This window comes from Rattus norvegicus, chromosome 8, assembly GCF_036323735.1.
Source record: "Rattus norvegicus strain BN/NHsdMcwi chromosome 8, GRCr8, whole genome shotgun sequence".
Taxonomy (NCBI): domain Eukaryota; kingdom Metazoa; phylum Chordata; class Mammalia; order Rodentia; family Muridae; genus Rattus; species Rattus norvegicus.
The window spans coordinates 126701677-126718173 of NC_086026.1; the positions used below are offsets into that span (position 1 = coordinate 126701677).

Sequence of the window (16497 nt, forward strand, 5' to 3'; positions counted from 1 at the left end):
CCTACACAAGCTACCCAAACAACACTGAATAGAGTTCTTCCCTTCAAAGTCAAGAGTCAAGAATTCTGCTGAGTCCCCGCCAATGAGGGAGCAGTGTTGGTGCTCAGACACTGCAGGCGGAGGAAGCTGTCTGACATTATGAATGTATAGTATGGTATGTTTTGTAATGTTGAAAGACTGTCACCCAGAAAGACCACCAACCTGAAAGGCCAGCAAAGATATTTTAGAGTCTATCTTTTTTAGATACATTAATAAAAACTGGGCATATACAAGCCTAAAATATACATCTCGATAGAGCAGCAAGACAGAGTGAGCCAGGAACAGGCTATAAGAACATGAGCATGGTCCTTGTTGTCTTCTGTGTTTCTGCAGTGCTGGGATTGAAGGCAGGGCCTTACACACCTAGGTAACACTACCACCAAGCTACATTCCTCACCCAGTTTTCAAAGACAGGGCCTCCTCAATAGACTGGCCTTGAATTCAGAATTCTCCTGCCTCAGTCTCACAAGTGCTGGAATTATAGACCTGCACCACAACTCCTGGCAAATCCTATGTATTAAGGCCCAAAAGAAAAACTTAAATCACCAGCTCTTCTTTTCATGAGTGTGTTTGTACAAAATGTATCAGAACAAATTTATCACTCAAACCACGAACAGTTTCAGGCTGGGATGGGGTGGGGTGGGATGGGGTGGCATGGGATGGGATGGAGTGGAGTGGGGTGGAGTGGGGTGAGGTGGGGTGGAGTGGGGTGGGGTGGTGGGATAGGGTGGGGTGGGGTGGGGTAAAATGGGGTGTGGTGTGATATAATGGGGTGGGGTGGAGTGGGGGTGGAGTGGGGTAAGGTATAATGGGGTGGGGTGGGGTGGGGTAGGATGGGGAGGTGAGCCTATTGTTCTTTCCTGGCAGGAAAGTTCACCAGAACCTCCTTATTTCCAAGGATAAAACCATCTAACATCTTGCAAAAGACCACAAGAAACTGATTCAATACCCTTCTTCTAAGCCACAATAATTGCTTACACCCATGTGTAGCCTGCTACACAGGAAACTAAAATAATTAGAGATCAACCTCTGGCCTAGTGTAGTGGCAGATGCCTTTAATTCCAGCACTCACTACCCTGGAGGCAGAGGCAGATGGATCTCTTCTGTGGGTTCGAAGCCAGCCTCATCTACAAAACAAGTCCAGGACAGCCAGCCAGGGCCCTGTTACATAGAAATCCTGTCTGGGGGTGGGGAAAGAAAAAGCAGAAATCAACCACCACAGATAAAACCTGATAAATCACAGAACAAACTGACAGAACCCAGGGAGGGAGGTGTGGCTGAAGACAGTGGAGCTTCGTGCTACTCCAGGAAGAGTGGACATAAAGTGTCTAAGATAACAAGGTGATGACTTACGCTTGTAAGAGTATCTTTGGCCAGCTCACTTGCTAAAAGAGATCAAAACGCTGGCCTACATGATCTGTAACTCAATCTCTAAAATGAAAGAAAGGACAGTCAAACTGCAAATATCTAGAAACTCTACACACACCAAAACCAACAGCAACAATCACAACAAAAGTGTAGTGTGTGTAGACAAAAGTAGTCCTGAACCTGGGTCACTGGGATACTGTTGCCCTGAGGCTGCTGCTCTGTGTTCCTTTAAGGAGAGGCGCTAGTCCTTTCCCACTGTCCTACTGTTTCTCACTCACTCTACCTCAATGCGTTGCTCTTGGTGTGAAAAATGTTTGAATACTCACTGGTAGACTTTATTGCTGTTGTCACTTTTTTTTTAATTTCCATTTAAGCTTATGTACAGTGAGGGATGTGGGCCACTGACCTGACCTGGGTACATGATGTCTGGAGGTCGGAGTAAGTTGTATGGATATGACAAGCTGCAGGTCACCATCTAAACTCAGGTCATCAGGAAAGACATAGGGAGAAAATACAGCATGGAAAAGAATTACATGATGTCTTCAACCTGAGCTATGAGTAAGATTTGAAAATCATGGGGTATTAATGAAATGAATTATAATTCAATCACAGGTAATTGGCCATACTGCAGTTCCTTAAGGCCACGTTACTAAGAAAAGAATGGGTCATGGCTTTACAACATCAAAAAGCATGGTTATTGAGACTCTCAATGACATTAGATACTCTAAAGTTCCAAAACTTTTAGTTTCACAGCTAAACACAAAGTATCCCTCTGAGTGATACGGCAAACAATGAGTGGCACACAACAACCTACATTTAACTTTGTATCTTATACTGATACACTTATAAACCAGGCTGCCAGGACTGTCTAACTTCTCTGAAAGAGGGCTTAGACTTCCAAAAAAGCACTAACTTTTCTGAGCCAGCTTGTTCAGTTTGTCTGAGTGATTAAAAAAAGAAAAAAGAAGAAGAAGAAAGAAACACAGAGAGAGAGAGAGAGAGAGAGAGAGAGAGAGAGAGAGAGAGAGAGAGAGAACGCAGAGCTATGCCCAGTTGAGCTTGTACTGAATTGTAATAAAGCTGTTCCTGATGATCCATTGAAGATATGCTTTTCCAAAGAACTGGGTTCAAATCCAGTTCCTTGTATCGATCTAGTTTTACCTAAGGCATGTCGGCTGCCTACCTTTTGCATAAAGTACTGTGCTTCACTTTAATCATAGACAGGGCTTGGGTCTTAGGCAATATCACAGGAAACAGCTGAACCAGAAAAATTCTTTGTAATAAACACAGGGTGAGGTTCCCAATGTCAAATGAACTTGACCCTGTGTGTGTGAGACCTGGAAATCTTGTAGAAGATGTGGGATACTTTAATCAAGTCACATTAGATTTTCTTGGCCTTTGCCAGTACAAATAGTTGAACTGTGGCAAGATATCAAATAACAGAGGTTCAGAGCTGGGTAGGTTTTTTAGCACAACTGTCATTAAAACTGAACTTCAAAGGTTATGGTGAAGTCTTAAAGAGATGAAAAGGTTCAATCTACAAAAGCATGGCTATGTATTTCATGCATTGTTGCTGTAGTTGGTTACTCCACTGCATTCTCCCCCAGTGGCAGCCCACATGTGTTCCTTGCTACTCGCCCCAATGCTCTGAATTCTCGAATGAAAGGCACACGCATGCTTGCACGCAGCCTTCTATTTTAATATGCCTTAAACAGCCCAATGGCTGGGCCACTCATACACTTCCATGCTGCTAACACCTCCCCTCCAATACTCTTGAATCATTACTTACTAAAATCTATATTCTATCTTAGCTACCCGGACCCAATAGGGAGAGGGGCCCTGGGGCCACTCTTCCCCAGCTCTTACAAGGTTGCATGCTTTCCTTCTGCAGCTCTGAAGCCTGGTCCTTCTGCCTCCTGGCACAGCGATGTTCAATCCTTCCTTCTTCCCTCGGTACCACGCCCAGGAAATCTAAAGTCCCCCCCTCTATCTCCCTGCCCAACCATTAGCCGCCAGCAACTTTCTTTACCAATTAGAACCAACTGGGGACAGAGACCCACAGCCTCTTACCTGAAGGATTCTTTGGAACCCAATTAACATAATACAAGCAATAAACCAAATCAACAACAATACATGGTTGTCAAAATGCAGATTTAAACATGTTAACTGGGAGGGCAGCATGGACAATATGGAATTTTATACTATTCACATAGAAATCAGCTGTCAATAACATAAGAAAACAGTGTAGTCCCCCTCCCCTTTTCCCATGGGGGACAAGTTCCGAGACACCTGTGGATGCCCACAACTGTGGATGCCCACAACTGTAGCTAGAACCAAACCCTACGAGATGCTATGCTTCCTTCTATCATGCCCTGAGTGCTGTATACAGTGCCAATGTTAATGTGCCTTCCAAGTGTGAAGCCTGCTGCCTTCTTTGTAGCACCAGTCTTGCATTTTGGGGACACTTTGAAGGGGACACGAATACAGTACTGTACTGCACTGCTATTCAGTTAGCACTTGAAAAGACTACTGAGTAACTAATGGGTGGGTAGCTTACACAGCATAGCTACACCAGCCAAGGAGACAATTCACATCCATTTAACATTTCTGAATTGTAGCTATGCTAGTAACTTAAACATCACAAAGTGATACCATAGGCAAGAACTATTGACTATATGCTAATGTTATTTAGTGTCTTAGGGTTTTACTGCTGTGAGCAGACACCATGACCAAGGCAACTCTTATAAAGTACATTTAACTGGGGCTGGCTTACAGGTTCAGAGGTTCAGTCCATCATCATCGAGGCAGGAGCATGGCAGCATCCAGGCAGGCCTGGTGCAGGAGGAGCTGAGAGCTCTGCATCTCGTTCCAAAGGCAGCAGGAGAAGACTCACTTATAGGCAGCTAGGACATGGGTCTTAAAGCCATGCCCACAGTGACACGCTTCCTCTAACAAGGCCACATCCCCTAGTAGTGCCACCCCCTGGGCCAACCATATTCAAACCACCACATTTAGCAAGTCTTAAACCTAGAGAACTTCTTAGAATTTAGAAACCTAAAATGCTTCATTTAAAAATCTGATAAATCTTGGCAAAACGTGTCTTTAGAGAAGATAAAGAGCAATGCATCGGCTGCGAAAGTCACGGTCCACATCACAGGGGCTGCTGCCTTGTAGCTAATGCAGCCATGTGCATCTATGTGCCCAACGTTCCAGCGAGAGAATGGGACACAGCCCTGGAGAACAAACACCACCGCCTGCCACTACTAATTAACAACATCTAGCTTTAAAAGAATGTGCAACATTGAGAGAAATGTTATCAACGTCCTACATTCTGACGTAAGACTGATCTTTCCATTGATTTAAAGTCAAGCTTGGTGGTGCATGCCAGCAAGGATGGTGGTTCGAGGCTTCCCTGGGCTACATAGCGAGACTGTGTCTTTAAAACCAATTCTATTTGTATCTTTTTTTAAATTATAGAGAGAAGACTGGATAAAAGAAGATGGGAGGGAAAAGGAATCCATATGCTCTAGGTTTCTATTAAGAAGCCAACTTCTTGTTTTAAACAGTACTCTGAAGTCTGCCTTCCCTTCCAGCCTTCATGAGCAACCTTTCTCCCCCCTCACTGCTGCTCTTAGCTCAATCTTGACCACATCTGGAAAAGGCATGCCCGCGCCTGCCTCTGCAGCCCAGAGTCTGCCAGTCTGAAATGTTTTTCCTGTTTCCCTGTACTTACCCAACCACTGGAAATACTTTTATTCAGACCCCGCTTAAGTCAGAACTGCTCTGACTTAAACTAATATCTAAGAATACTACACGTGGCTCTCGTGGTACAGCTCTAGTTAGGTATGGGGCTTAGGTCTTATCAGCCTAACTAACATAATCAAAAGCCAATTTCACATTTATTTCACTTTTATGGCATTTCCCATATATGGTAGGCTGTCAAGAATTTTTTTTAATTCTATTAAACTCAGTTTCGGGGCACTGAAGAGATGGCTCAGTGGGAAAAGTGTTTGCTGCAAAGGCAAGAAGATCAGAGTCTAAGCCTCAGCAGCCATGTAAAAGGCCCGACAGAGATGGATGCTCTGGGAAGGAGGAAAGAGCGTGGGTCCCGGGGGCAGGCACTGGCCAGACAACTTATCCAAATCAGGGAACTCTAGGTTCAGAGAGAGATCCTGTCTCAACACTCAACATCACCTGTCCTCCAGGTGCACACATGCCTAAACATGTACACACACACACACACACACACACACACACACACACACACACTTAATGATTTTCAAATTCTATGAATTAAAAGCAACATATTTTTTTAATTTCTAAAGAAATGTTTAATTATCTATTCAGCCCTTATTACCTTTTTACAATAAAAAAAGTTGATAAATGTAAAAACATTTCTAGAAAATTTAGAAAAGAAACATTTAAATCATCAGCATCGCCAGCACTTGGAAGAGCTACTGATGTCCCTCATGACTACTTCCCACAGCGTCTGTCAGGGCTGTAAGCATCGGCTGCTGCCCATCTCCTCCCACACCATGCACCTCTTTCACACTCCCGAGCAGTGAGGACTAAATCCCTTTCAGCCACATTCAGTGGGCATTTACACTATACACAGAGCTGTTCGTTATTGGTTACTTTAGTAAATCCTCCCTACACCCTTACAGTTTAAAAAAATGTGAATAAACCATGGTTAGGAGAGTCCTTTCATGAAGCACCTACATGCCTTTGGCCTCACAAGTCACATGATCACCACTGCAGGGGTGTGGTGTGAGCAGCAGGGCCTCACCAGAGACAGCAGCTGAGCAGATCTCACCGTCAGTGCTGTCCTGGGTTAGCCCCTGAGTGACAACTCACCACTGCCCCAGTCTCCCCACCATCAGTGAGACTCACTATGCATTTACTGTATGCGCACAGAAAGGTGACTCTTACGTCGCTCTAGGTGTTCTAGCTGAGGTATGTGAGAGTTTGGTGGAAACCAAAGGTCTCTGTACCGTCTGTGTGAGAGATAAAATTCCTTAGTGCACTGTATCTTAGAGTACAAAGTCTGCAAGTGTCTGTGAACAGATAGACAGGATTCCTTAGCACACTATGCCTTACTCAAAATACGAAGTTTACAAGTGTTAGGCTGTTTCCCTGGAAAGAATGCAATCGCCGCAGGAGGATCACCAGGTAGCATGAGCAAAGTGTGAGCTTTAACGGATTTTAAATACGAGGATTTTAAATGCAGTACTGTTTAAAGACTATAACTAATTTTCGATTAATTTCTCATAAGATGAGAGGATTTAAGTCTATTACAAGAAAATAATTAAAAGTAGATGTTTAGGAATATCAGGATAATAAAAACTTGTTAATGAAGTAGTGGCATAAAAGTGATATCGTATTCTATAATGATGTTTATTCGCTGTAACAATGCTGCTAAGTCTTTGCTGCTGGGTTCAAATGCAGACTTCCCACACTGATGCTTATCTTCAAGGATTAGCTGCACACATCATTTGTTTAGAATATTGTAGTCACGGCTGGGAGGCAGCACAGTCAGTCAAGAGCTTGCTGTACCAGCATCAAGAGCTGAGTCTGGACCCCACACCCAAGTTAAAAGGCCAGGTATGCGGCCATACGCCACTAATCCGACCGAGCACTGGGAAGGCAAAGCAAGAGGGTCCCTGGTACTTGGGACCAGCTAGGCTGACCCACGTTGTGAGTTCCTTAGTCAGTGAGAACTGCACATCAGAAGACAAAGTGGAGCCACCTCCATTCCTGTCTTCCATGCACAAATGTGCACATACACACACATACCCTTCCCATAAATATCTGCGTGTATAAACCATATAAACACAGAAATAAACAAGGAAGCATTAAACTCAGCTGCTTAAGACAAAAGTCCCTTGTCACTATTCTCATCTAGGTATTAAAAGTAACCACAATATTCAAGGGTATCCGCGTCTGATTACATATGGCAGTCTCAATAAGCCAAGAGGCTGACAGCGGAGGCCTGAGCTTACAATTGCAACAACTAGGTCAGTGTATCTCTTTTCAGTTATTACAAAAATTAACTCAGTTGTTAACATAAGCAAGGCAAGAATGCGGCTAATTAACTTTTATTACGCTCATTCACAGAACAGAGATAACAGCACACCTGGCACTGCAGCCATACCTGGAGAGGTCACTGTCAAGGCTGGCTCTAAACTCACATCTGAGAAGCTGGACTTGGGGAATGTTGCCACCACTATGCACTGATCAGAGTGGCTCAAGTTGTCTGTGCAAACGATGTGGTCTTTGCTGAACAACCACTTTCCTTCCAAGAATCTGAAATCATGGTACCTGCTATGCAGCAGTTGCCCACAAACCCAACTCCCGGGGATAATTCTGTGCATGGAATCTTTAATAAACTCCCCTGGTAGACATACCTGGGACACAGAGCCACGATCATCAACAGGACTCTACGACTATGTGTAAGTCTTAAACACTGTCGTCATATACACAAAAGATGCCCGTTGTATGGTGAGCTATGCCTCTCCCAGCACACAGACTGAAGGTATGTCACAGCTCCCCTTCCGTGTCAGTTAAGGCCGACAAACAGACGGAAGTGGGAAGAACATGGTATGGCAAAGGTAATATGGCAAATATCTAGGCTAAACCACAAAGGAAAGAACGTGTGGGCAGCTTCAAGCAATGCAGTTAGGGAGAGAGGCAATCACACGCAGCCTTCACTGCATGTGACTCAATGCTCTTCCAAATGCTCTCCTGCAAACGTCCCAGGTTGGTTCTCACGCTCCTACTTGATTGTCTGCCTTGTCTGCTCACACAGCACTACAGTGTGGCATAAGCATGTGTTTCAGCTGTGAGTGACAAAAGAAGGCAGGCATTCTCTCAGCTCCATACACACTGCTGTACTGTGTAATATGGTGCACTGCTCTGTACTCCTCCAACCACGTTCTAACCACACAGCAAGCCATACTGCTCCGCGTTTTATGTGTGCTCCGTTAGACTGCATCTCCACTTTCTGGCCAAAAGATCAAGACCACGACGACCACACAAACACAGGTTAAAACAAGGTAAAAGAAGACCCAAGGCTCGGTTTAAAGAGAATTATAGGCCACTCCTGAAACAAATTTTTTTTATCTTGCTAGGAAAAGAGAAAATGTTGTTATTTTTTAAAACAAACAGCATGCTGCAACATAGTAAATTTGTATCAAATGTCAACTACCCACTGGGAAAGCCAGAAACATTACAAGAAATTTAACTACAAGGAATTTAACCATGGTCTCCTAAAAACAGCAATTCTAGAACCGTGACTGAAGAAGTAATGAGGCCTCATTGCTCATTGTGTCAGGAAGGAACTCTGACTGGGAATAGGGTAGGGCTTGTGTCTAGAAAGTCATCCCTAGGGTTTCCCCTCAGTCCCGTGCTGTGTGCTGTGAGGTGAGGACAGCTCGCAGACTTCAGTCATTTGTTTTGGTTCCCTCTTTCAAAAACACCACTGGCAGAGGAGGCTGCTATAAAGTTGAGTTTTCTTTTGATATATAAGTGTTACAAATTTATCAAAGCTTAAACAAAGAAGGTCAGAGTTCTCTTTCTGTCTAACCTCTGTATCAACTCCTCTTACATAACCAAGTCAAAGTTCCAAAGATGGTAAGTAGTACATTTCTAATAAAACAAAAAACCCCACACATATGCTTTTGTGTTTCTTACTTTATATCTGTGTAAAATGCACAGGTGTGCACACACACATTTTAGACAGGGTTTCACTTCTATGGCATCCAGAGTTTGAGACTAACATATGCCTCCATCTCCCAAGTACTGGGATTTCCAGACACACACCATCCTGTCCAGCTTACAAATATACAGCCAGGCCTGTGGCACACACCTTTAATATACAGCCAGGCCTGTGGCACGCACCTTTAATCGCCAGGCCTGTGGCACACACCTTTAATATACAGCCAGGCCTGTGGCACGCACCTTTAATCGCCAGGCCTGTGGCACGCACCTTTTAATATACAGCCAGGCCTGTGGCACGCACCTTTAATATACAGCCAGGCCTGTGGCACGCACCTTTTAATATACAGCCAGGCCTGTGGCACGCACCTTTAATATACAGCCAGGCATGTGGCACGCATGCACCTTTAATGCCAGTGGCTAGTGGGTGTACAACATCGGAATCACATCACTGTATATCAAATGTTATAACTTGAAAATGCAGTAGTGAAACGTCTTAATTGTTAGCTACTGCTCTAAATTTCAGAGATGTGCAACTGAGAATGAATGGGGGAAAGTAAAGCCCAACAGCGCATAGACAACAAAGGCAGTGTAGACGCTGGTTAAATCCTAATGAAGAGAGCGCTGGAGAGAACACAGCAATGTGGCTGAAACTGATATTCATTAGGGTGCTCTTCACATCAATGCAGCCATTTGGACTCTGTGGTCTTTATCAGTGTCCCAGCTGGTAATGGTTGAAGGTTAATGCCTTACCCCATTCTGTTCAATTTTCTACCCTAATTAGCCCTCCAAATCTATAGCTGTGAGTACCAAGTGTCTGTGCTCAAAGGAAACTAATTAATGCTAGCAAATTAGATCAAGTCCAAAGATCCAACAGGCGAACTCTTAGTTAAACGCTCCCTGTTAATAGGAAGTGTAGCTGTCAATGTCTGCTGCTGGTGACTCCTGCGAGGCACACGGCTTTCACTGAGAGTGATTCATCTCTGTCCCTAGACAAGCTTCTATCTCTTTCACAAACCCAAGCTGCTGGCAGTTGGACCCGGTTCTCACAACGAGCTGGGATGAAAGACATGGGAAATGAAAGAGAAGTTACAGGCGTTGAGCAGGAAGTCAAATCGCTTATTAAAACCCCTCCACCTTTACCCAGGAGCCACATCGTTCGTGTATGTAATGGTCCTACGTGAACTCCTGTAGTCGTTTAATATGCAGACTACACACATACATAATCGACAACGTCCTGGCTCCAACCTGTGACTCACGGCTCTGCCTGAGCCCAGCCCCACGGGCAGGACTAATGCAGGAGCAGATGAAGACTGGGGAGTAGGATGTGTCCATAAAATAATTTTACCTTCTAAACACCTTTTAGGAACAGCCTTTAAAAAGTCAATATTTAAATATTCAAAAATCAATCACAGCATACTTTCTAATAGTGGAAAATCATAAAAATAGTGTAAATGAATCTCAAATTCTAGATGCTTTTAAAAGTGTGTCTGTATTTATGTGCCTACTTACTGTGCACGTGCGTGTTTTGTGTTCTGGGGAGGTGAGAGGACAACTTGAGGGACCTGGAGATGAAATTCAGATTCTCGGGCCTAGAGGCAAAGGCCTTTACCACTGAGCCCTTCTCTAGTGGCCACTAAGATGCTTTTACTGGTCTAAACACTGTAGTTTTTATAAGACCAAATTTTAACATGCTGAATAACTCCAATTTTGACAAAACTTGGAGCTGCATTACTTCCTGCCACTGCAACACAGTCCTTGTAAAGCACAGACACTTCATAGCCTTCTCCTTTACCTCAGACACCGAGGCAGCTTCACTTCTAAAAGGAAGTTCAGTTCAGAAACCCAAAGTCCCGCAGTTATTTTGCATTTTTATCAAATCTTACCAGGAAAAGTTAACAAAGAACACTTAGCTTGCTTTCCTGCACTTAAAGTGTCACAGGGCAGTGGGCTACAAATCAGAAAAAAAAAAAAGAAAATGCACTCGAGTTTGCCACTCTGGACTGGGGCGGGAGTGGGGTGTCTCATAACAAATTTATTTCCCTAGTAGTGGAAAGTTTTACCCCAATACTTTATTACACTTTCACCATTTCCCCTGCATCGCCTGGATGAGGATGTGTTTTGAAAAGTCCCATGAGGCAAGTGGAAAGCTGCCTCTTGGGATTGCTAGTGTGACACCTGCCAATGCCAGATGTGCCCTGAACCCTGCAGGTGCCAATGGGCTAATTTCTCCTGACACCTGGGGTGGGAGAGCTGACGGAAGGTGCCCTGATTAAACAACTAATCTCCAGTGAAAGCAAGAGCAGTGTCACGGGATGACTTTTAAATTACTAATTGATAGAGGATTTCAAATATAAGTCATACAAATCACTCGATACAAGCAGCACAATGCTACCACAGGGCTCCTGTCTTACAACCTCCACTGTTCTACAGAAGTCAATTCCAGGGTTGGAGGAGGAGGAGAAAGAAATCTGGAGCGCATTCACTTTTGACAGTCATAAAACCAGAGCTGACACAGCCTGATTCCCCAGAAAGAAATCTACAGTGATCTGTGAGGCAACTCTCTCACTAAAAATTACTGTCGTGCTTAGACGAAGGAAACTGTGGTAAAGGGAATGGGTGTGGGAATGGGTGATGGAAAATTAGCCTACACAATCTCTGCACAAAACGAGACAGAAAGAAGCTTCTGTCTATTGTCATTTCATATGCTGGGAGCATTTTGCCTTATATACTTCTGTGCACAGCATGCATTTCTGGTGCCCAACAAGACAAAAGAGGGTAGATGTCCTGGACTGGAGCTACAGACAATTCTGAGCATCCGTGTGAGAGCGGGGATAGATACCCTGGGCTTCTGCAAGAGCAGCCGGCGCTCTTTAACCACTGAGCCATCTCCCCAGCTCCAATAACAAAATTTTACTGCTTTTCTTTCAATGGCCATCCCAAGAGGTAGATTATATTTAAAGACATTTTTACAATACAGTTCCCACCTACTTTTCTAAGAGCCCATCAACTCCAGACCTATGAGGGGCCCATTTTAGTTACCACTGTCACTGTATGTGCACTTTACATATCAATCAACAATGTTTCTAAAATTACCATATACAGGAATAGTGCTGTGAAGAGCAGTTTCAAAGGCATGCATGTGTGGCTATCCCCACATGCATTTACATAAGTAACTTCTACTTCAGAGCACAGGACAAAACAGAGAATACACAAAGCAAATTCTGATGCACTATAAGATCAAGCAAGACTCTCCTAGTAATGCAGTGACGTGATACTGAGGAAAACTATCACTGTGTGAGTCTGTGTGTACACATCACAACAGGCTGTCTGTGTGTACACACATCACAACAGGCTGTGTGTATGCACACATCACAATGGGCTGTCTGTGTGTGCACACATTACAACAGGCTGTGTATGCACACATTACAACAGGCTGGCAGTTGCCTCACAGGTCCACACTAGGTTTGATGTTTCTTCTTCCCCTCTCAAAATGAACAGAATAACTAGCTTCTCCTGAACACTCACGTCAAGGCTTTCTCTATAACACTACACTTCCAGGAAGAAGGGGTTTTGTCCCCTAGTTTGGAGGAATGCTTTTAAATTGTAAATGAACAGAACACTGACTGGAAGTCTGCAAGCTGGGATGCTAGTATCTCGGTGGAAGTGTGAGAAGCAACTCATACATACTAATTCATTTCCTTGACTTGGAGGTAAGGATTAAATTCACATCATATTAGTACAAATGAGTTTGATCTTTTTATGAATATATGAATCTTACCTTCAACTTGTTCAGAACACCTTTCCCTGGCCTTCTCTCTCATTATCTTTGGGATCAGGACATCTTTCTCAACATGTCGGAGATGCTGCTCTGGAAAAAGAGATTTCATGGTAGTCTCAAGTCAATAACCAGAACGAAAAAACAGTAACGCTTTAGTTTATTTAAAATAAAAGTCTAAGCAAATACACTTTAAATAGCTCTTTTACCACCAGATAAAGTTGTGATTACTTTAATTATTACAAATCACTCTAAATATTTTTATATAAAAATGGAGGGTTACGAGCAATATCTTTCTAAAACTGAAAATTTTACTGCAACTCTTCCCCACCAATGTAGCCTTCTCAGAATGGCACAAATTTAAAGTCTGAATGTCATCTTCTTATTAATGTAATTTGCACATGTTTTGATCTTTACAGACGCTGAGATACTGAGAGAGATGAATAGACAGACACAAAATTGAAAGACACAAGACGCTTGTCCTACCATGAGGACGAATGGCCTAAGAAGTACATAACTAGCTGAGAAAAAAAACACTGGAGGGCCTATGAGATTATGTAAGATTTCTGTGCCCTCTAAGTACACCATCTACCATGGGCTGAGACTGCAAACCCAGCAACTCCAACCACAACCCACACGGTTCCTAAGTTCTGAGAGCCATGGAAGTGAAGGAGTGGTTGCCTTACACCACCACACACAAGGACTCCAGAAGACAAAAGGCAGGGGAAGTCTGATTAAAAGAAATGGCCATACTTCCATGAGTCCCCAGGAAAACCGATGCCAAAGTGGATGTTACTCCACGCAGAAGCTATCTAGGTCTAGGCAGAAACCACAGGGTACCAACCTTCTACCACAGAGTAAAAGAAAGGTTTTAACCCTCAAAGCCCAGGAAGTTCCTAAGAAGATTTGGAGTCCCTAACCTCTTTCTGGTACCATGTCAATAGCTATTGTATGGGCAGCCATGACTAAATATATATTTATAAAGACACACACACACACAGCACTCTACTGCCCCTTTGATCAATACAGATGCAAAATTCTTAACAATAAGCAAATTGAATCTAACGATGTTAAAAACACACACAGGAACAAAGGCAGCAATACTTTTTGACCAAGCAGTATCTACTGAAGGACTTCAAGGGCCACTGAACACATAGACATCAGTAAGTGAAATTCACACGAAAAATAAATAGGGGAAACATGGTAATCACAACAGGCATTGAAAAGTTCCCTGGCAAAATGCAATATCCATGTAGAATAGAGGATCTCAGCAAAGAATAGAAAAAGCTGTCAATGTGATAAGTAACATCTAACTCTACCAGCACACCCAACGTCCAAACTTCTCCTGGAAAGCAATCAAGACAGAGAAGACAACTCTCACCCTTCCCGCCCCAGGCATCGTCCTAGACTTTCCAGACAATACAATACAATGGGCAGGGGGAGCCAGATTGGAAAGGAAGAAGTGCAATTACAGCTAATGAAGAAAAAATAATTCCACAGAAAAGACAGAAACGATCTTTTCAAGAAAGCTACTAGGTTTACTAAAAGAGCTGGCATGATTGGCAGACACAAACCAATAAGCAACATTCAAACAAAAAGGGCACAGGGAAAGAGATCCAGGGGGTGAGTCAAGAAATACTACAATCTGAAAAGTTACGTAGAATGGAAAGAAACTCTGGAAGGAAACTTAGAACAAAAACAACGGAGAAAGCAACAGAAAGACTAAGTGCAGTAAATTTCTTCAATTTTAAACAGAAGTAGAAGAGCATTCTCCATTCAAAAGCACTTTTGGTGGTGATTAAGACATCTATGCTTGAGCTGGAGAGGTAACTCAGTGGTTAGAGCACTGGCTGCTCTTCCAGAGGACTGTGTTCTATTCCCAGCACCCACATGGTGGCTCACAACCATCTGTAACTCCAATTCCAGAGAGCTGATGCCATCTTCTGGCCTCAGGTACACAGACGGTACACAGACACACATAGAGGCAAAGTACCCATAAAATAAAAATAATGCAATTTTTAAAAAATATTTGCATTCCAGCCAGGCATGGTTGCAGATACTTGCACGTCGTTTGGAAGGTTCTAAGCCAACCTGGGTTACAAGTTACACGATCTCAAAGGGGGGCGGGGCAGAGAGATATGGGGGGATGGTTTATCTCGTAAAGTGCTTACTGTGCAAGCACAAGCACCCCTGGACCCACATAATTGATCTGCCAGTCGTGGGAATGGACATGCACTTGCAATCTCAGTACTGAGAAGGTGAGGACTCGCTTGGCAGTCAGAGAAGCCTAACTGGTGAACTCCAGGCCAGTGAGAGAGATGCAGTCTCAAAGGAAGTGCACAGAGTTCCTGAGGATGACAACCAAGGTTGTCTGTCCTTCAGCTCCTATGTACCTGCTCACACCTGAGCACACCTGAGCACACAACACACATGCACACATACATTTTAGGAAAAAGATCCAGATACCTACACCTACATTTCTCTTAAATGATAAAATGTAGATGGTAATAGAGACCTTGATAAATTATTCATACATATTGTCATCTATAGTAGAACCACGGGTTGGGGTACATTTAAACTTAGAGAGCATTACACATAAGAAGAGTCCAAGTAGAAAGCAAAGCAGTGTCAACAACATGGACACCCACACTCTCACAGCGACAGCTAGCCAGCATGCCAGTCTGAGATGTGTCAGTATGCACGGGAGAAAAGCCACTGCAGCAAAGCTCACAGTAGAAAATGAACTCTAGAACCCATAATCTAACCTTCCATTTATAAAACTAGAAAAGGAGAAAAGTGAACTTCATATAAGGAGACTAAGAAAATACAAAGAACAACACACAGTGAAAAGGGTGGGGAAAAGACAAATGAGATGTTAGAAACGGTTACTTCTTTTTACATCAACAGACTGGCCAAGGAGCGTCTTTCAACAAATCCTGCCAAGTACTGAAAGAATGAGTAATATCAACTTTAGTCTCTTCCTAACACACTTCAGAACAGCAATATTATGCTAACACCCGAAGCCAAGGCAGTATTTACAGCAAGCACACACACACGGTTTACCTCAGCAACACAGACATAAGTATCCTCTAGAAAACACCAGTGACTTAAACCCAGTGTATAAAATGAAAACCACATAAGTAAGTTGGGTTTATCTCAGAAACTCAGGGTTGGTACACTATTTTGAAATATAATAAGTATGTATAATTCACCCTATTAATAGTCTAAAAAATAAAAGTATACATCAATTGATTCAGTTATAGCACAAGACAAAATTAAACATACATTCGTAAAGAAAAATTTATAGAAGTAAATTTATTTAATTCAATAAAAAAAATATCTAAATATCCAACAAAACACACACCAGCAGAACAAGGTAAATCCAAGAGCTAGTTCAAGGGGAACACAGACCACTGGAGCACTTACAGAAGTAAAAGGCAAACTACAAACACACAGACTGCCTAGATCACCGCTCACAGGGAGAGTGTCCGTCTAACATGTTCAGGATCCTGGGTTAGGTCCCCAGCATGTCAAACTGGAGAAAGGTCAAGAGGGCTACTGCATAGTTAATAATACTGTACCAACTCAATTTTGTGGTT

The 16497-nt window shown here is 43.1% G+C and overlaps 1 protein-coding gene across 8 annotated transcripts in view; it reads right to left on the reverse strand.

Annotated features, from left to right (window-relative positions):
• The window catches only part of Cmc1 (C-x(9)-C motif containing 1), a 100844-nt gene that overhangs the window by 24117 nt on the left and 60230 nt on the right, over positions 1–16497 (reverse strand). For 5 of the 8 annotated variants that reach the window (XM_039081810.2, XM_063265846.1, NM_001199225.1 and 2 more), the window contains exon 2: positions 12902–12991. In XM_039081810.2, the coding sequence (XP_038937738.1) occupies positions 12902–12991 (90 nt within the window). Of the gene's footprint in view, positions 1–1813; positions 1883–12901; positions 12992–16497 lie in introns of all 8 variants that reach the window. The other 3 variants (XM_039081809.2, XM_006244034.5, XM_063265845.1) reach the window with 1 other exon arrangement.